This window comes from Arabidopsis thaliana, chromosome 5 (genome assembly GCF_000001735.4).
Source record: "Arabidopsis thaliana chromosome 5, partial sequence".
NCBI lineage: Eukaryota > Viridiplantae > Streptophyta > Magnoliopsida > Brassicales > Brassicaceae > Arabidopsis > Arabidopsis thaliana.
The window spans coordinates 15,465,057-15,483,594 of record NC_003076.8 but is presented as its reverse complement, the minus strand read 5'-3'; the positions used below and the strand labels follow the sequence as shown (position 1 = coordinate 15,483,594).

The 18,538-nt window shown below is 37.1% G+C and overlaps 7 protein-coding genes across 9 annotated transcripts; 4 read left to right on the top strand and 3 right to left on the bottom strand.

Annotated features, from left to right (window-relative positions):
- Positions 1-344: 344 nt before the first annotated feature.
- Positions 345-4,894, top strand: AT5G38690 (Zinc-finger domain of monoamine-oxidase A repressor R1 protein). 2 transcript variants are annotated; one of them, NM_001344261.1, is made up of 14 exons: positions 345-704; positions 1,236-1,333; positions 1,425-1,511; positions 1,577-1,706; positions 1,801-2,041; positions 2,129-2,334; positions 2,432-2,574; positions 2,670-2,861; positions 2,943-3,033; positions 3,111-3,279; positions 3,361-3,474; positions 3,555-3,651; positions 4,123-4,229; positions 4,483-4,894. In NM_001344261.1, the coding sequence occupies exons 1-13, from the start codon at positions 603-605 to the stop codon at positions 4,169-4,171; spliced, it is 1,719 nt and encodes a 572-aa protein (NP_001318699.1). In that variant the 5' UTR covers positions 345-602; the 3' UTR covers positions 4,172-4,229; positions 4,483-4,894. The 2 variants fall into 2 exon arrangements, with proteins under 2 accessions (NP_001318699.1, NP_198685.2); NM_123230.4 differs by having other exon boundaries at positions 4,123-4,894.
- Positions 4,555-6,271, bottom strand: AT5G38680 (Galactose oxidase/kelch repeat superfamily protein; the record flags this gene model as incomplete). Its single annotated transcript, NM_123229.1, has 2 exons — positions 4,555-4,731; positions 5,375-6,271. The coding sequence occupies 2 exons, from the start codon at positions 6,269-6,271 to the stop codon at positions 4,555-4,557; spliced, it is 1,074 nt and encodes a 357-aa protein (NP_198684.1).
- Positions 6,272-6,723: 452 nt separating this feature from the next.
- On the bottom strand, positions 6,724-7,809 carry AT5G38670 (Galactose oxidase/kelch repeat superfamily protein; the record flags this gene model as incomplete). The annotated part of the gene is made up of 2 exons (NM_123228.1): positions 6,724-7,413; positions 7,624-7,809. 2 exons carry the CDS (start codon positions 7,807-7,809, stop codon positions 6,724-6,726), a joined length of 876 nt encoding a protein of 291 aa, NP_198683.1.
- On the top strand, positions 7,042-12,695 carry APE1 (acclimation of photosynthesis to environment). Of its 2 annotated transcripts, NM_001203506.1 has the most exons (13): positions 8,010-8,376; positions 8,654-8,700; positions 8,772-8,874; positions 9,061-9,147; positions 9,474-9,557; positions 9,669-9,722; positions 9,873-9,953; positions 10,098-10,139; positions 10,231-10,259; positions 10,832-11,021; positions 11,221-11,321; positions 11,740-11,837; positions 12,287-12,695. In NM_001203506.1, exons 1-13 carry the CDS (start codon positions 8,098-8,100, stop codon positions 12,385-12,387), a joined length of 1,296 nt encoding a protein of 431 aa, NP_001190435.1. In that variant the 5' UTR covers positions 8,010-8,097; the 3' UTR covers positions 12,388-12,695. The 2 variants fall into 2 exon arrangements, with proteins under 2 accessions (NP_198682.3, NP_001190435.1); NM_123227.6 differs by lacking the exons at positions 10,832-11,021; positions 11,221-11,321; positions 11,740-11,837; positions 12,287-12,695 and having other exon boundaries at positions 7,042-8,376; positions 10,098-10,143; positions 10,231-10,486.
- On the top strand, positions 10,780-12,634 carry AT5G38650 (Proteasome maturation factor UMP1). Its single transcript, NM_123226.3, has 4 exons — positions 10,780-11,021; positions 11,221-11,321; positions 11,740-11,837; positions 12,287-12,634. The coding sequence occupies exons 1-4, from the start codon at positions 10,896-10,898 to the stop codon at positions 12,385-12,387; spliced, it is 426 nt and encodes a 141-aa protein (NP_198681.1). The 5' UTR covers positions 10,780-10,895; the 3' UTR covers positions 12,388-12,634.
- Positions 12,696-12,870: 175 nt separating the features above from the next.
- AT5G38640 (NagB/RpiA/CoA transferase-like superfamily protein) lies at positions 12,871-15,916 on the top strand. Its single transcript, NM_123225.3, has 7 exons — positions 12,871-13,407; positions 13,511-13,630; positions 13,783-14,144; positions 14,308-15,052; positions 15,146-15,242; positions 15,335-15,389; positions 15,513-15,916. Exons 1-7 carry the CDS (start codon positions 12,921-12,923, stop codon positions 15,573-15,575), a joined length of 1,929 nt encoding a protein of 642 aa, NP_198680.1. The 5' UTR covers positions 12,871-12,920; the 3' UTR covers positions 15,576-15,916.
- On the bottom strand, positions 15,410-17,603 carry CYB-1 (cytochrome B561-1). Its single transcript, NM_123224.3, has 4 exons — positions 17,308-17,603; positions 17,033-17,081; positions 16,477-16,676; positions 15,410-16,380 (listed from the first exon to the last, which is right to left on the bottom strand). Exons 1-4 carry the CDS (start codon positions 17,452-17,454, stop codon positions 16,084-16,086), a joined length of 693 nt encoding a protein of 230 aa, NP_198679.1. The 5' UTR covers positions 17,455-17,603; the 3' UTR covers positions 15,410-16,083.
- Positions 17,604-18,538: the final 935 nt, after the last annotated feature.

The following is an 18,538-nucleotide window of genomic DNA, read 5'->3' as shown; positions in this document are numbered from 1 at the left end:
CTTTAATATTTAGAAGAAAAAACAGTATTTTGAAAATAAATATGAAAGACAAGAAAGTTCACTTATACAAATGAAATAAAATTGAAATTTATTATTGAGGGCCTCAATTGTTGTATTTTTTAGCTGCTTATATGACTATCGAAATGCAAATGATAAAATTCAGAATGTAAAATTTCAACATATTTGTTTGGTTATTTTATAAAAAAAATATAGATGATACTACGATGATTCCATAACACAATTTTTATTAATTTATAAAGGTTTTACTATATCAATTTGATTAAAAGATTCTAATTTGCCGATTTTACTGTATTTATGGAAAACAACTTCTACATCCATAAGATAGAAAACAAAAAAAAATACGACAACGCCTGAAAATCGTTAAAATCGAAATTCTCGCCCGCTCAAAATTTTCGGTAGCGAGGGAAAAATCAAATCAAAAACTTTTGGATTTCTCTCTTTCTTTCGAGATTTCTCACTCCTTCCAAAGAAGAAGAAGCATAAAACTCGAGTCCAGTGATAAACAAAAACTCAGATACCCATAAACTAATTTTCCGAATCAAATCAATTTTTTTTTGGTTGCTTTTGTTGAGACTTTGGTTATGGCGGTGGTGAGTAAGAATCAGACCCAACAACAAACACCAAATCCTGGCGGTGGTGTATCAAGGATCGAAGATTCCACCAACGGAAAGACTTGTCACCAAGTGAGATTTTTTTCTTTCTTTCATTTTTATCAAATTGGGATTTGAATTTATGGTGAAATTGATCCGATTTTGTGTATTCATAGTTGCTTATAACTCGAGATCTATTATGGTATTGAATTTGATTTGTATGAATTCCAGTAAACACTTAGTTATTGCTTCAATAGTGAGAATTTTAAAATTGAAAATTTTCGAATTTTGGTGTTTTCTTTAGGGTTTTGTTCTTCTGGGTTTTGAAATTAAGCTGAAATTGAAATATGGGCACTCGTCAAATTCTGGCTTTTACTTAATTTTGACAATAGTGAGATTTTGAAAATTGAAAATTTTCGAATTTAGGCGTTTTCTTTAGGGTTATGTTCGTCTGGGTTTTGAAATTAAGCTGAAATTGATAAATGGGCACTCGTCAAATTCTGGGTTTTACTCAATTTTTACAAATTTGTTAACCATAGTGATCTGATTTTGTGTATTCATGGTTACCTTTAACTAGAGATCTGTTGTGGTATTGAATTAATGTTAATGGTCTTGTGTTTGTAGTGTCGACAAAAGAGAACGGATCTTGTTGGATCCTGCGTGACCAAGAAGAAAGACAAGACTTGTCCTATTAAGTTATGCACCAAGTGCATATTGAACAGGTTTGATTTGATGTTTTGAGATTTTTTTTGTGTTATAGAGAAATGTATAAGCTCGTGTGATTGGGATATTGATTCTTGTTTGATGTTATAGGTATGGGGAGAACGCACAAGAGGTTGCGTTGAAGAAGGATTGGATTTGTCCCAAGTGTAGAGGAAACTGCAACTGTAGCTACTGCATGTAAGTTCAAAATCATTCAATTTGCAAGGTTTATGTTGTTTTAGAGCTAATTTTGTTATTTTTAGGAAGAAACGAGGCCAAAAGCCTACCGGGATATTAGTACACACTGCTAAAAAGACTGGCTTCTCTTCTGTCTCAGAGCTTCTTAAAACTAGTGGTTCTGACAAATATTTTTATACAAAGAAGGTGAAACCGGTACGTGCTATGTTCTAGGATGATCCTTGTATTGTGGATCTTAACTTTTGAGTATTATTGTGTGCCTATTTTGATTAAATGGTAGTGTTTGCAGGAAGGTGTTGTTGTAGTTTCACCACTGAAACTTGACCAGGAGAATTCTATTGAACAAAAACATGTTAGTATTAAAAAATCGAGAAAAACTAAACGGGAAGAGCTCAAGGATATAAACAACGGCTGCAGCAATGAGAATGTTGTGGTGAAAAAGAGTAATCCAAAGAAGATCAAGCTTTCTGATTCCGTTCATGCGACAACAGAAGTTATCAAGAAAGTATTGGCAGAAGGAAAAAAGAAGAGTGAGAGGAGTTTATCTTATATGTGCCCTTGCAAATCTGAGTACTATCATTGAAAAGAGACTAACACATGAATGTTTTCTGATGCAGAGACTACAGCAAAAGGTATCAAGGAAAACAATGTAGCGGAGAAAATCAAAAGAATTAAACCTGCTCTCAAAAAGAAAGAGGAGGATCAGGTTGAGATTAAAATACCTCAGGGCAATATCTCAATTACTGTTTCAGGCATTGACTTGGCTCCTGAAGATGCTGGAAATGTATTTCAGTTTTTGGAGTTTTGTTCAGCTTTTGGGAAGGTATCCTCTATCCCTAAGCACAGTTTGAATGATTGATCACATGTTTGAAAGGTTTGTTAATGGGTCCTTACCTGCTTCATTTGACTTTCTATGACAGGCACTTGATTTGAGGAAAGGACAAGCTGAATGTGTTATACGCGAAATGTTATCTGGGAGAAGCAAAAGAAGACAACAATATTCCACTCTCACACAGATGATAATCCAACTACTTACTGTGATATTAGAGGATAGAGGAGAAACGTAAGAATAAGTTTTCTTAAAAAGTATTATGTTTTCTGTCAGCTTCCTTCTCTGATGATGCATGTCTGATTCATTTCCATTTTAAAATAATATAGATCCGTTTGCCTGAGTGCAACTGATCCTAGTTGGTTCACTACGATTGGAGAATGTCTCTCGGAATCAGAAGTAAAGCTAGATGATTTCCCTCCTGAAATGTTTGAAAAAGGCATTTCTCAGTATGAGAAGTTGAATTCATCAAAAAGGCTTAAGCTTTTGAATTTCTTATGCGATGAAACGCTTGGCACATTGTAAGTAATAGTTATACTGAATCAACTACTATCTTTGATTTAAGGTACTTGAGGGTTTACATATTGCGATAACATTTTCAGGGTGATGAGGAATTGCATTGATAGCCAAAATATTGAATCTGTTGAAAGGAAAAAAGAAGCAAAAGAAAAGATCAATGCTGCAAAAGATAAGGTAACTCTAAAATCTAACAAGTCTTTACAAGTAAACTTTGAAAACACTTGATTCATTCTAAAACCATTCTGTTGTAGGAGAAACAGCTGAAGCAGAAATTGCAAGATGAGTTGGCTCAAGCCGTAAAAGCCAAAAACGGGATTCCATTGTTGATAACAGAACATGATGCGATTGTATCGCGGATAAATGCAGAAACTCAAGAAGTTTATTCTGAAATGCAAAACGCAATAGACATGCTATCTAAAAGTACAAATCTCGACTCCTTTGATTCTTTATGGTTCCATGATCATGATTATAGGCTTCTTAAGTGTTGTATCGTGTTTGCAGAGAGTCAAGGAAGTGATGATGCTGTTAGAACCAACCCGGTCGAATTGGATGACAATGGTCTTATATTCTGGAGATTGAAGTCTTACAATGATGAGCAAAACATTTTGCTTCAAGGTGTGAAATATTTTACAAACTCTTTGTTTGTTTTCACGAGAGTATAGTAATAATAATCTCTATCCTTTGTTTGTATGCAGATTTAGGAAGCTGGAATGAAGTATGTCCTCATGAAAAATGGTTTTCCTTCAGCTCTGAGCAAAAACCAGAGATAGAGAAATACATCTCTTTCATAAGGTGAATCATTTTATTTCTATCTTAAGCTCAAGGAATTTATGAATGGAAACTATTTAGAGGTTAAAACTGCTTGATTAATCTCAAACCACATCTATATAAAACCCGCAACTAAACCATCTTTCCACAGATTAGCAGTATAAGTTAGTTATTCATCACTTGAAACTATTCTTTGGAAGAAGAAGATTACTTTCTTTGCATGGAACTGTATTTTGCTTTTCTTGAACTTTGATCAACGTTAATTTGTTCATGAGTTTGTATTTCCTGCTTCGCATCTCATTTCTTCTTCTGAGTATGTTTTGCGGTATGAGTAATTGATGCTGCACTGGAAAGTACATACTTTTGAATTGTTTAGTGATAGAAATAATCTACTTCTTTGCATGGAACTGTACATCAGTCGATGCGAGTTTGTTCATGGATTTGGCATATTCTGCGTTGCATCTCAATTCTTCTTTTGAATCCTATGTTTTGTAGGATGAAACGGGTTCAAGCACAAAAGAATGCAAGTACTATTATTACTTAGTGATGATGATTCTCTTTGGCCGCGAGCACATAAGAACATGACTCTGATATGCAAAGAGGTAAAAGGCTGACTCAAAACTCTTTGGTAATGTGATTCGCATTGAGTATTGATTTATGAACAAACCAAAAAGCTCTGTTTGTATACTAATGTTCATTCGGATTCTCGAAACTATGGAACGATCTTTGATAGTTTATCAGTTGTTTGTAAGTTTCAAGAATTTCTGAAAAGTGAACAAACAGATTCTATCATTCTTGTTTTGATATTGTATTTTCAAATTTTGTAATGGCGGACTGCTTTTTTTTGGTCAAAAGATAAGCTTAGTCATCAACAAGTGGACATGGCTAGAAAGTGAAACAAGAGACGAGGTCATTCATACGCATTCATTAGACAGTAGCAGCAAGAAACTTTTGGAAAACAAATGTTTTAGGAACTGTAAGCACATGAGCAAACCACTCAACGTTTCCCCAAATTCCACTATTTTTGCGCCTTTCAAGCGTAATCACCGCACACCAAATCATCTTCTTACCGCCTCTGTCACCAGTCCCACTATAAGGCATATTCTGCTCCCACAAAACCGCCATCTTTCCACCATATTCAGCCAATCTAACACAAGCATGAAGAGAGAACCTAGGTAGTCCTACCAAACCCTCCAATTTCTCCGCCGTCTTAGCTCAGTGTCATACCATCTTTTGGAGCACTACACATTCATTGAGTACATATGCGCACTACAAGAAAACATCATGAATTCCTATTTACAAGGAACGGTTTGATAATGAACCTTATTTATGAACAACCAAAACATCATGAAACACTCTTGATAATTATGAGTTGTTTGTAGGGTTTTATAAATTTCTGAAAAAGTGAACAGATTCTATAATCAACCAGTGGCATTAAATGATTAGAAGTGAAACAATAGAAAGAGTTATACATCATGGTTGCATGCATATACACCACACACATTCATCAAATGGTAGCAACAAGAACATTTTCGAAAACATATGTTAGAGGGACTGTAAGCACATGATCAAACCACTCAACTTTTCCCCAAATTTCACGTTTTTTGCGCCTTTCAAGCGTAATCACTGCACACCAGAGCATCTTATTAGACCCACTATAAGTCATATTCTCCTTCCACAAAACCGCCATCTTTCCACCAAAATTAGCTAATCTAGGACAAGCAAGAATAATAGGTAGTTGTTCTACCAAACCCTCCAACTTTCTCCACCGTCCTAGCTCAGTGTCATACCATCTGAAAACAGTGCCACGCCATGTTTTTTCGACAGAGTACAAAACGTTCTCTATCTCACAATAATCATATGAAGACTTATAACTACACATCTCTGATTCAACAAGGTCCCATATACCTTTCTTGGGATTGTAAGAAACCACCTTTCTCTTAGCCCCTACATACCACTTTTCGTCAATACATAAGCTTTTGGAGTAAATGTTGTGTTTTGTTTCGTTGTAAGGGATAGGTACATGATCCCAAACTTGTGTTTTTGTGTCGAACACCTCGAAAGTGTTCTTCAAGTTAAGAGAATCTCCATCTTTGCAACTTCCGGCTACATATATCTTTCCGTCAAGGACGCCAGCAGAAACTTCAACTAGCTCCACTGGCAAGCTTGGAGCCTCGCGCCACGTGTGAGACCGGCAATCAAAAATCGAGACACTAGAGTAAGGTGATATGGATCTGCCAATGTTGTAGATATTAGAACCAACCGCCACGAGACTGGAACGTTGCACAAGACGAGGATGTGGAATTGATACTGTAGCCAAAACATACCCACTTGACTTCTTCTTATTACTTGTTTCAGAAGATAGGGCTTGATCAGGTTTCAAGCAGAGAGTAAACCAGCTAGGGCTCTCAAAAGGATTTAAGTATAAGCATACATATAGACAACCCTCGGTGCGGTTCAAGAGTGACCGTTCCTTGTAAAGCTCCGGTGAAGCTAGGAGAGATCGAAAGCTCTTGGAGACAAAGGAGAGAATCGGATAATACAATCTTGAGACTCGTGCGATGCAGCTTATTATCAAAGCATCGGGAAGTGACGGATTTGAGTTCGATTCCGGCGCTGGCGAAAACTTTTCCGGGGACGACATTGGATGAGTTTAAGAGACGAAAATGGCTGTTGAACTTGGAGAAAACAAATTTAGGGTTGGACTTTATATATAGAGGGATTAAAACCGGTTAATGCCTTTGGTTAAGGGGAGAACCGGTTATTTGTTTTGTATGTTTTGTTTGGTTAAGCATTGAGTAGTGAGTTGTTGATAGCTTCATTTATGAACAACCAAAAAGGCTCTATTTGTATGCTAATAATGATCACTCGAAATCTCTAGGTATGAAACGATCCTTATAGTTGTGAGATGTGAGTTAGTTTTAAGAATTTATGTATGTATTCTATATTTCTTATTATGATATTGTATATTCAGTTTTTGTAATGTCGGATTTCTTTTATGGTAAAGAATTATGCTTATCAATCAATAAGTGACATAAATTAATTAGAAGTGAAACAAGGGACAAAATCATAGTTTCAAGGCTCGTAACGCATTCATCAAAGAGTAGCAGCAAGAACCTTGACGAATTCATATTGTCTAGGGACTGTAAGCACATGAGCAAACCATTCAACTTTTCCCCATATTTCCAAACTTCCGCGTCTTTCAAGCGCAATCTCCGCACACCAAATCATCTTCTTTCGGCGCCCAGGCAAATAGTCGTCCCACAAAACTGCCATCTTCCCACCATAATCAACCATTCTAAGACAAGCATCAATAGGGAACTTAGGTAATCCTACCATACCCTTCAAGTCTCTCCACTCTCTTTCCTCACTGTGATACCACCATACGGACGTTGAGATATCTCCTTTTACAATAGTGTACCAAACATTCCCTATATTGCGATAACAATCATATAAATACTTATTATGTTCTATGCTTGGTGTAACCAGGTCCCATCTACCTTCCTTGGAATTGTAAGCATCCACACCTTTGTAGCTCACCAGGTGCAATTTTCCGTCAAACCTTACGATTTTGTAGTGAAAGTCGTGTTTTGTCTCGCTGCAAGGGACAGACAAAGGATCCCAAGTTTGTGTATTTGTGTCAAACACTTGGAACGTCATGGAGTCGCCATCTTTGCATCTTCCTGATACATATATCTTTTCATCAAGAACGCAAGCAGTACATGACATTAGCTTCACCCGCAACCTAGGGCCCTCGTGCCACGTGTTAGACGTGCAATACAGAATCTAGACGCTAGAGGAAGGCAATTCATATCCGCCAATGTTGTAGATACTAGAACAAACCGACACAATGCTCGAAGAAGATGACTCAAGAGGAGTATGTGGAAATGGGACTGTAGCCAAAACATACCCACTTGACTTTAGGGTTCCAGTATGTTTACGGAAAAGAGTAAACCACCTCGGTTTCTCATCTTAAGGATTTAACTTTAAGCACACATAGAGACAACTCTCCGTGCGGTCCAAGAGTGATCGGGTCTTGTAAAGCTCCGGTGAAGCTATGAGAGATCGAAAGCTCTTGGAGACGAGGGAGAGAGCCGGATAATACAATCTTGAGACCCGTGCGACGCAGCTCAATATCAAATCATCGGGAAGTGACGGATTAGGGTTCGTTTGCGACTGCATCGTGTACCGCTTCTTCTCCAACTTTGCAGAGAACTTCAAGGATCGGTCTTTATAAAGAAATTTCCAAAACCGGCTCACGTCTTTGCTTAAGGAAAAACCGGTTCAACTTTCCATAGTCAATAGAATCCGAACCGCCAATTGATTTTGATTGTTGACCGGGTTTAGTAGACCGAATTTAGAATAGGTGAACCGTGGCCAGAATTTTGGCGGCCGATACACTTCTTTACCTCAGCCTCACATTACTACTCTCACAAAAGATACACAGAGAGAGAAGAGAAGAGGAAGAAAATGGGATCTATAACGGTAGCTCCGGGAACCACCGTCTTATTCTCCAGTCGGCGGCTAGATCTTTGCGGTCGTCGCCATGAGAATCTATCCGTCGTTTCGTCCTCACAACCGTCTCTGATGCCAAAGCAGAGATGGCTTTATATTCCCGAGACGAGGTTGAAAAGAGAGGTTTTAAAGCTCGATGTCGTCGGAAGAGCTGCTGATTCCACGAGCTCTTCTCCATCAGTAGCTTCCGGTGATAGAACCTTAATTCCTGATGATGAATTCACTTTAGCCAAGGTTTTAAATCCCTAATTAAAGAGTTTCTTCAAATTCATTGTGTTTATATAATTAACTATTCCTGAATCAGTCATTGCCTTGTCCAATTTTGTGAACTGTGTGAGATTTATGGTAAAAGTATAGTGTCTCTCCAAGTAGGTAGATTCGATTATTAGTGGTCTGAAATTGAGAATTAGGAAGGATTTGATGTATGCAACTCATAGTTTATAGGTGGTATTGAATGTGCGTTGGAATAATTTTGGACACTGAAATTTTTTCCATATGTTTTGCATTGCAGATTTCATTTGGTGTTATTGGGCTAGGTCTCGGGGTTTCGCTACTCTCGTGAGTTTTCTCTTGCCTTCTTTGTTGCTATGGGTATATGTGAGGTTTAGCATTATGGATCTGTTTAACAGGTATGGTTTTGGGGCCTATTTTACTATCCTTCCTGGAACTGAGTGGTCTGCTATAATGCTAACATATGGATTTCCCCTTTCTATTATCGGAATGGCTCTTAAGGTATGCTCTTTATGCTCTTTAGTTATCTTTCTCACTATCATGTCCTTGAGAAAGTGGAATGTTTCGGATAACTGTAAAATTACTGAGAAAATTGACTTTTGTATTAGAGTTACTCATTTCTTTCTTTGAGTTTTCGGAATGGTTAATTGTTTTAGTCCCTGAGGATGGGTTTTGCTTCCTTTGCAGTACGCAGAACTCAAACCAGTTCCTTGCTTGAGCTATTCGGATGCGGTGAAGCTTAGAGAAAGCTGTGCTACTCCTATTTTAACGCAGGTACGTAGTGGTTCTGGTTACTCTCGACTGACCGGAGTACCTTCAATCTGATTTTAGTTGTTCTTCAGCTCGTCTTTGTTACATTAATTTCCTAAAACATATTTATGTTTCTGATAAGAGGAAGGGGTGTTAGTAGTTTTCGTCATTAGTATTTCGAAATTCAATCTAAACACTAGCTTGATTTCAGTATCATAGGTTCTTTTGCAGAAAGTCTTGCTCAGTTTAGTTTCCCTATATGACATCACATCGTAGTTTTGTCAGTGCACATAGGATTTTAAATTTACTTCTCGTGAATTGTTAATGTGCCTTCTTCTTTCTTTTATTAGGTTAGAAATGATGTCACGAGATACCGTTATGGAGATGAACAACATTTGGAAGAAGCACTAAAACGAATCTTTCAATATGGGCTGGTAAGCTATTTTGTTGAAACAAAATGAAGCACGAAAACAAAATGAAGCACAACACACGCTTCTTGTACTTCCGCTTTAACCTCTCTTTCTTTCGACTGTTTTGGTCATAAGGGAGGAGGAATCCCGAGACGTAGTGCACCTATCTTACAGCTGATAAGGGAAGAGGTACATTTCTTCACGCGCATGACTTTACATCATATTATTTACATGAATCATCAAAATATATAACTCAATTTTTACTTGCATATGACATGGATATTGACTGGTGAAACTAAACTTAAACGGATCATTTTTGATAACTCATCATGTCTGTAGGTCCTGACCGATGGTCGGTACTGTGTGGTCCTTGTATTTGAGGCCAAAGCTCTGACGTTGTCAGATTTTGAAAAAAGACAGGTAAGAGTTAGATTCATATACTACTAACAAATCAGCTTGGCGCATAAGAAAATAGCTTAAGTAGCGTTGGTTTTATCAAATCTAGTTTTTAAGAAGTAGCAAAACATAAAGCTGGAACTAAGCATAAAAATTTTGTTTTGATAGGCGAAATTCACTTCCTTCTTTGGACCAAACATCACGGCAGAAGTCGGTAAGTAGTGAATCAATTCTCCATTCATGTTTATGAATTTCTTGTTCTCGGTTCTTAAAAAATTATTATTGTTGTTTTGCTTTGAAGGTAAAGGAGAAAGTGAGAATCTCTATGAAGTAAGACTGATTTCCAACCTCTCCACCAACTCTGTATCTTCTACCTCTTGAACATAGACAATCATGTATACGGCGACGTTTTCAGTCAATGTTATTTTGGTCTTGTAAATCAATTCTATATAATTATCCTATGTATAAAAAGTTCATACTATTTACAGAAATGGGAATTGGAACTAGCCTTGTCGAATGGTAATACGGTCGGAAGGGGACAAGCTACGATTGCAACGTGTTCTAGAGTAATTTTGATTTGAGTAAACAAAATACATATACTGTATATTATTCATATCTTGGTGAACAATACAAAATATATTAGTTTGTTTTAAATTACCAAACTAAAGCCTTAAAAAAAGTATCAAATTAAGCACATAAGTTAGAAAAGAAAAATGTGTTGTAAGAAAGAAAAAAGGTTAGGAAAGAAATATGCGACAGAAAAAAGAGTTTTATGGGCTTACAAATAAGAAAAGCCCAAATGGGCCTTGAGTTTGAGCTTTACATAAAATTCATTCTACTAAACTTAAGCAAAATCATTCCTTCTTCTTTCTCTGAAACTTTTGCCTTGCTTGCTTGCCCAGAAAGTCGCCGAGAAAGTTAAAAGTAGAACGGCGGAGGAAAAAAAAACGAAGAGGAAGAGGAGAGATGGAGTCGCAGAAGAAGATAGCTCATGAGATCGGAGGTATGAAGAACGATGCTCTTCGCTTTGGTCTTCACGGCGTTAAGAGCGATATCCTTAGATCTCATCCTCTCGAAACGGCTTACGAATCTGTAATCAATCACTTCACAATCTTTTTTTTTTTTTTTATTGATATTGAGGAATTAGAAAATTAGGCTAATTAAGGAACTTAGGGTGTTGATGAATAAGCTTCGTGTTGATTCAGAAATTTGAGAATTGGGATTTTTTGACGGGGTTTCTGAAATTAGTTTTTTTTTTTCCTTTCTATAAACTTGTTTATTGTGATTTCAGGGGAAGCAATCACAAGAAGAAATGAAGAGGAGAGTGATCACGCATACTTATGGAGCTGCTCTTCCTTTGAAGATGGATCTTGATAGACAAATCCTTTCTCGGTATGGATCTTTAAATCTGTAGCATATGAAATTCTGAATTACACTGATTATTAGGTATGAGAATGTATGAGAATCTTCCTTAGGCTTTATAGAATACTGTTAAGATTGAAATATGGTTTCCTAATGCTAGTAATCTATCTTGATTAGGTCAATTGCTGTTCTGAATTTTGAAATATTGTTAGTACAAATGTGTATATGAATCATCATAATGATTATATCGAAAATTCGGAATCATAATCGTGTAGTGCTACTTAGAATTAGATTTGCAGAACCATAAACGCGTAGTGGATACTCTTAAATTAGTAGCAATATGTAGATTGAATTCAGAACCATAAACGCATAGAGCAGCCTCTTCTTCATTGAATATTTATTGGTGAATTGAATATTTATTGTATATCTTTTTATGTGGAGTATTCAGGTTTCAGAGACCTCCTGGACCAATTCCTTCATCAATGCTTGGCCTTGAAGTCTACACAGGAGCTCTAGATAATTTTGGTTTTGAGGATTACTTGAATGGTAATTGTTTTACACCAGTTTTCCCATTTGGTTGTGCATTAGAGTTTTCTATTCCTACAATCTTTGAGCATTTCTCAAAACATGACCGTCACATACTGCTTGCATTGTGTAACCAAATCATCCTCATCCTTGCATAGAGTTTAACTCTTTGTTTAGCATATAATAGAAAAGTGTCTCAACTTGTTTATTTCGTTTCGCTTACTAGTCTCTACTTTGTAGATTGTTCCACTCCAAAACACCAATAGACAGTGACAAACCTTTGTTCCAGTTAGACTGTCACAAATCATCGAGCATTGCTCAAAAATTGACTGTCACATACTACTTACTTACATTGTGTAACCAAAGTTGAACTTTTGGTTCAGTATATAAGAGAAAAATGTTTAAACTTTTTAATTCTCTTAGTTTCACAATTTATATTGTTCTGACGATGAATGGTGTATAATCTACAGATCCTCGCGAATCCGAGACGCTGAAACCAGTAGACTTTCACCACGGGATGGAAGTTCGGCTTGGTCTCTCCAAAGGCCCAGCTTCCCCAAGTTTCATGTAGTCACCACCATCAAAGTATTTCCTTCGTCAGGTCTCATATGCTTTTTAATCTGAGTAAGATCATGTTATGAATTTCCACCAGCCCTAAAAGAATCTACTTGTTGTTTGATCTCTTCTCTATACTGTGTCTCCTTTGCTCTGAACATGATAAAACATATGAACTGTGTTTCAGTTCTTATCTCTCTCAGTTCACAATTTGTTGGACTTGCTTAGTTATTTAAATAAGATTATGCTCCTATTTCATTATTATGTTACTGACACCAAAACCTTGGATACTAGATTCTATTAGAATAAATAAATTGCATATGGATTAATACTCTAAACAAAACAAAAACAAAAGAACAAAGTAAGATTGTTTTAGTGACTCGGACTGGACTGTTAACATCGGATAAATCTGAAAAAGTAAATAAATAAAAATAAAAACCCTATTCTACGTTTTATTCGTCTGGGAAAACAAAAATTAAATTCGATCCCCAAAATTAATAATTCCGTCTTCACCGAGAAAAAATCCAGAGCTTCTTCTCCTCCGACGCGATGGAGTCTCGTCGGAACCCTCGCGCCGTAGTAGATCCAAAGGTCCGACAAGTCGGTTTCTTCACATCATCTCAACCCGATTCATCAACTCAACAACAACAACCCGACCCGATCGCTGCTACCTCTGCTTCTTCTTCTTCTTCCACCATTTCTCCTTCCGGTAACTCACTCTCCCCCGTCATGATTCCTCCTCCTCGTCTCAATTCCTCTGATACTTTCCCTCTTCGAGTCGCTGTCGCTGGTGCTGCTGCGTCAGCCGTGTCTCCTTCTTCGTTTTCTTACTCAAGTCGCCGTGATTTCCCTGATGGATCAACGACGGCGTCTCCTGGACGCCATTCCAGGGGTAGTTTCGTAAAATCATCTGTTCCTGTTGCTTCTTCGCTGCCTGGTATTGGGATGGATTCTATGGCTGCTGCTAAATCTAGTAGTGTTCCTGCTAGTGGTTTAACCACTGTCTCCGTCGTTACCATGCCTCCTGGACTTTCTGGTACTCTCACTTTTGATCTTGTGGAATCATAATTTGATTGATTTTGAAATTTGTTCTTTAGGATATATGAGGCTAATGTATTCACAATGTTATATAATTGCAGAGAAGGCTAGTGGAATGGAGGTGCAGAGTGACCAGAAGAAGCCATTGAAAGAGAAAACCACTAAAGCTGAGAGACGAGCTATTCAAGAAGCTCAAAGAGCTGCTAAAGCTGCTGCAAAAGGTGCATTTTTGATTTAAACCAATGTGTGGTTTTATCGCAATGAATGATTCGTCAGCTTAGTACAGAGATTTGATATGCTGGTTGCTCTGTTGTGTTATCGTTGTGTATTTTGCAATATCTTAATCAGTCTGTGTAATACTGTGCTATATCAGCTGATGGTGGGAAGGTGGCACCAGTGTCCTCAGCCTCGGTGGCTTCAACAAGTGTTAAAGCTGCTAAACCAGCGAAGGCTACATCTCAGAAGAATGATGTTGCTGTTGCTACTGGAGCAGCTGAGAAGAAGGGAGGTCCATCTGAAAAAGATAGAAAGAAAGATGCTCCTCATCCCCGCATGCAGTATGATGATGAGAGTAGAGTCGTGAAGGCTAAAAGACGTGCTGTTGTAAAACAGACCGAGGCTAAAAACAGGGTTGAGCTATTTAGGCATTTGCCTCAGTATGAGCATGGCACTCAACTTCCTGATCTCGAGACTAAGTTCTTCCAACTTGACCCTATGCATCCTGCTGTGTACAAGGTATTTGTTTTCTCTTGAATTTATCTGGTTGGTGCTTCTAATAAACTATTAATAATCTCTTTGTTAAAACAAGGAACCGTTTGTTCTAATGAGTGGTTTATATTGCTTCATTAAGATGAATGTTACTTGTATACTGAATGAGTATCAGTTGTTGTGGTATCAGGTTGGTCTTCAATATCTTTCTGGGGATATCTCTGGTGGCAATGCCAGGTGTATTGCGATGCTCCAAGCATTCCAAGAGGTTGTCAAAGATTATTCAACACCGCCTGAGAAGTCTCTTAACAGGGACATGACTGCGAAAATAAGTAGCTACGTCTCCTTCCTCATAGAATGCCGTCCGCTTTCGATTAGCATGGGAAACGCAATACGATTTGTGAAAAACAGGATTGCAAAGCTGCCTATAACACTTTCTGAATCTGAAGCAAAAGCTACTCTTCAGTCAGATATTGAACGGTTCATTAACGAGAAGATCATAGTGGCAGATACGGTGATAGTCAAACATGCTGTTACTAAAATAAGAGACGGTGATGTCCTTCTGACCTACGGATCTCCCACTGCTGTTGAGATGGTAATATTACATGCACATGAACTCAGGAAAAAGTTTCGAGTCTTGGTGGTGGATTCTCGTCCAAAGCTTGAAGGGCAGCTACTGCTTCGTAGATTGATCAAACGAGGCATTAACTGTACATACACTCATATAAATGCCATTTCATATATCATGCATGAAGTCACCAAAGTGTTTTTGGGCGCCTCGTCAGTTTTGTCTAACGGAACAGTTTATTCAAGGGTTGGGACTGCTTGTGTTGCAATGGTTGCAAATGCATTCCGTGTTCCTGTGCTTGTATGTTGCGAAGCCTACAAGTTCCATGAGAGGGTGCAATTGGATTCAATATGTTCCAATGAGCTTGGTATGCAATATCTTCTCTCGATATCAGTATCATCTTATACCGCCTTTGATTTTGTTTTACCTTACATTGGGTTTCTTGCTTCTTTACCTTTAGGTGATCCAAATGCTATTTCAGAAGTTCATGGAAGAGAAGACATAAACTATTTAGATGGCTTGACCAACAACGCAAACCTGCAGTTTTTGAACTTGATGTAAGCTTGTGTTTATCGGAGAAGTGAAACTATGTTCTGTTAATACTAATCCTCTCTGCCACTAAACTCGTTTGTGATTTTTCTAATGACAGGTATGATGCTACACCTTCAGATTACATTTCCATGATAATCACAGATTATGGCATGGTAAGATTAACCATCGTCTCTTAAAAACATAGCATTAGGTTCCTGAAGTCTCAGACCTATAAAATACAGTTTCTCCACTTATTCAGAATCTCAAACCATTGAACGCAATGTTTTCGTTTTCAGGTACCTCCCACAAGTGTGCCTGTCATCGTGAGAGAATATCAGAAAGAACACTTGCTTGTCTAAGCAAAGCTCATTTTTGCGAAAGCTCTTCTTCTCCAACCCCCTCCTCTAGCTCAGGCTCTTCTCATCACAACCCAGATAGAATAACTACCGGCACTGCCTCCCCTCATCCGCTTCTTTTCCTGAGTACCGGGTTCATTTTTTTTGGCCTTGACTTGTTTTTAGAAACTTTTGACTCTGTGAAGAGTGCGATTCATCATCCGCCTCTCCGGGAAGATTTTATCGATATCGGTGATGTTTTTCTTTGTCTGTGATGTATGAGTGAGGCTTCTCTTACTCTCCCTTCTCATGGAGGTTGATACAAATCTTTCTCAGATTCTATGCCAATTTTTGTTGGGTTCAGTCTTCAACATTGGTTACACGTGTTCTCATGCTTTACTTGTATTACAGTCATATATGCACTGCTCGTTAAATCAGTTCAAAAAGACTCAATTACATCACAAATTGTCTCTTAAATAAACAATGTTTCGATAGGTCGAAATGTTGAAAGAGATCTTTTCGAGGGTTTACTCTATTGTGTGAGAACTTGATCCTTGCCACTGACCGGAGTAACCACACCGAGTATCACGAAACCGCCAAGAATAAGGATTAGAACGCCCATTGTGTTGACTAACATTGCCTCTGTGGAATACCGAGTTATCACTTGATTCACTTGCAGGAACGTCACCTTCTCAAGTATCCCTGTGGTTGCAGTCACCAACGCCAATGCATATATGGAAATCCCTAAGAACACATGCCATGGCATCAAACTGGCTCTGCTGTTTCTTGAACCACCCGGGTACCAATAAGTCACAAACCCTGCAGCCCACTGTTTGTAACAATAGATTTGAGTGAGTTCTTGATATTTATTCTTACTGAGTAATGGAGATTGTTATTTTAAAACAAGTCAGAACAGAGAGTGTACCTGGAATGCAAAGAGAAAGAGGCAAGCAAGGCCGAGCCACGAATGGAGACTGTAGAAATTTTCGATCCCTTTGTCAATATGGAACTTGAGAGCAGCCCACACTCCGATCAGGCTTAGAATAAATGCTGTGAGTTGTAGTGTAAGATGAACCAGTTTTTTCAAGTTCTTTGTACCTTGAACTGACTTATATGCTAACATAGCTGCATAAGTTGAAGGTACCGTTCATGTTAGAAACGAAAACATGTCCATGGTCTCTTTACCGAATTAACAATGCCGTAACTAAAAACAAAAAAAACTAATCCTATGAGTCCTAAACCTCTTGACATAAAATTTCAATGTACTCAAATGTTAAAAAGGGCAATTCAACAGTTCAGTCTCTTTGACAAATGAAGTATGCGGAAATCGAACATGAAAACCGATACAACGAATACTAAAACCTCTTGACATTAGAATAGTCGCCAGACGGTAATATACTACAAATTTGAAGTCTAAAATATGAAGTTAAGACGGTAATATACTACAAACTCTTAACATGTGAAGGAGATTGTTTGCTTACCTTCTCCATTGAAGAGTATGAGTCCAATCACCATCATCACTGGATGAACCTAAAAACAAAGACATTTGACATCATCAGATATATATCTACCAATGATGACATTATACATCCAAATATGAGTCTCAGATCATAGCTTGTGATCACACAGAAAAGTAAAATCCAAATTTCAATATCTCAACAACACAATCAAGAAATATGAATCTCAGATACAGCAACAAGAACATTTCATCCAATCCATTTCACATGTGAGTCAAAACAACAATCGAGAGAATTACATTAAAGATGTGATCTTTGTTATCAGAAGAAAGAGCTAAGCCTCCTCTGTAATGAACAGTCCATGTCAAAACCAAAGCCGCGATGATGAAACCCAAAACTCTCACTACCATGAAGATCGGAAATCCACCCAGCACCGGAACCGCCATACTAAGCCCAGAAAATGCGAGTCTTTTATACGGCGATCAAAATCAGGATGAATTAGGGCTAGGGTTTTAGTTTTTAGTCGAATTTTGGGGATTTCTGAATCACCCCCTGTGTTTTAGATCGGCAATTACTCGACTTTGAGTTTGAGGTCAACCAGAGTGATTTGCCAGAAATATTATTTTTATAAGATTTTTTAATTATTATTAGTAATTTGATTTAAGGGTAAAAAAATGGAGCTTTGTGTCACTCACAAAACTGATTAGAGTAAAGATCTTTTGTTTATGTCTACTTTGCCTATTTTTATTTTTATTTTGAGAGAATTACAATGACACACACCCATAGATTTTTATTTCAGAGGCAAAACAGTATTGATTAATATTGAATAGTAAAAAAGATGAAATTCTCCAAAAGTATCTCTTTGTTATGAAAAATAAAGAAAGTGTGGCAAAGTGTAAGTCTTCCGGTCGTTAACAATGTTTTCTTCTGCTACCATGTAAGCTTTGTTAACTTCATAATCACATTTTAAGAGTGATACTACATTGTTGATCTTGTGATTAGAAAGAATAAACACGATAATGTGAAGAACCAACTATATATTTGTTTGTGTCTCTCATAATAATCTGACAATTTTTTTTTTGTAGAATCTAAGAAAATAATTATAAAACAAAATAACTAAAAATATCGCTAAATAAATATGAATGATAAGAAAATAACTAAAAATTATCAAAATAAAAATAAATAAATTATCTAACGTTCTAATTAAATACTACACTAATAAATAAATACTAAATTTGTTTATAAAATTAATAGTAATATAAATAATTTGGAGGCAAAATTTAGTTATTTTATAAATTTTGTTTTTAAACTATTAAAAAGAGTCTTAGGTAATTCTTTTTTTGTTTTTTTTTGTTTTTGTGTGGCGAAGGTCCATAGAGCATAGTTGAAATTATATATCTATTCTTGTCCATCTTTGAATAATTTATCATCAATAATGTTATGCTTGTACATAAGCAAATAAGAAAGGATGAAAAAAAAAAAAAAAAGGGGATTCTGGTGGATGGTTAGGCTTAGCCCATATTACGGTCC

What these genes read in the sequence shown, in the direction of transcription:
- AT5G38650 (NM_123226.3), top strand. Translation starts at nt 10,896, where the DNA reads ATGGAGTCGCAGAAGAAGATAGCTCATGAGATCGGAGGTATGAAGAAC. An exon ending in GATAGACAAATCCTTTCTCG is followed by an intron (nt 11,322 to 11,739) that starts GTATGGATCTTT and finishes TGGAGTATTCAG; the next exon opens with GTTTCAGAGACCTCCTGGAC. An exon ending in TTTTGAGGATTACTTGAATG is followed by an intron (nt 11,838 to 12,286) that starts GTAATTGTTTTA and finishes TATAATCTACAG; the next exon opens with ATCCTCGCGAATCCGAGACG.
- APE1 (NM_001203506.1), top strand. Translation starts at nt 8,098, where the DNA reads ATGGGATCTATAACGGTAGCTCCGGGAACCACCGTCTTATTCTCCAGT. An exon ending in CTCGGGGTTTCGCTACTCTC is followed by an intron (nt 8,701 to 8,771) that starts GTGAGTTTTCTC and finishes TCTGTTTAACAG; the next exon opens with GTATGGTTTTGGGGCCTATT. An exon ending in TACAGCTGATAAGGGAAGAG is followed by an intron (nt 9,723 to 9,872) that starts GTACATTTCTTC and finishes TCATGTCTGTAG; the next exon opens with GTCCTGACCGATGGTCGGTA.
- AT5G38690 (NM_001344261.1), top strand. Translation starts at nt 603, where the DNA reads ATGGCGGTGGTGAGTAAGAATCAGACCCAACAACAAACACCAAATCCT. An exon ending in ACGGAAAGACTTGTCACCAA is followed by an intron (nt 705 to 1,235) that starts GTGAGATTTTTT and finishes TTGTGTTTGTAG; the next exon opens with TGTCGACAAAAGAGAACGGA. An exon ending in TGCAACTGTAGCTACTGCAT is followed by an intron (nt 1,512 to 1,576) that starts GTAAGTTCAAAA and finishes TGTTATTTTTAG; the next exon opens with GAAGAAACGAGGCCAAAAGC.
- CYB-1 (NM_123224.3), bottom strand. Translation starts at nt 17,454, where the DNA reads ATGGCGGTTCCGGTGCTGGGTGGATTTCCGATCTTCATGGTAGTGAGA. An exon ending in ACAAAGATCACATCTTTAAT is followed by an intron (nt 17,082 to 17,307) that starts GTAATTCTCTCG and finishes CTTTGTTTTTAG; the next exon opens with GTTCATCCAGTGATGATGGT. An exon ending in CATACTCTTCAATGGAGAAG is followed by an intron (nt 16,677 to 17,032) that starts GTAAGCAAACAA and finishes CAACTTATGCAG; the next exon opens with CTATGTTAGCATATAAGTCA.
- AT5G38640 (NM_123225.3), top strand. Translation starts at nt 12,921, where the DNA reads ATGGAGTCTCGTCGGAACCCTCGCGCCGTAGTAGATCCAAAGGTCCGA. An exon ending in CATGCCTCCTGGACTTTCTG is followed by an intron (nt 13,408 to 13,510) that starts GTACTCTCACTT and finishes ATATAATTGCAG; the next exon opens with AGAAGGCTAGTGGAATGGAG. An exon ending in TAATCACAGATTATGGCATG is followed by an intron (nt 15,390 to 15,512) that starts GTAAGATTAACC and finishes TTTCGTTTTCAG; the next exon opens with GTACCTCCCACAAGTGTGCC.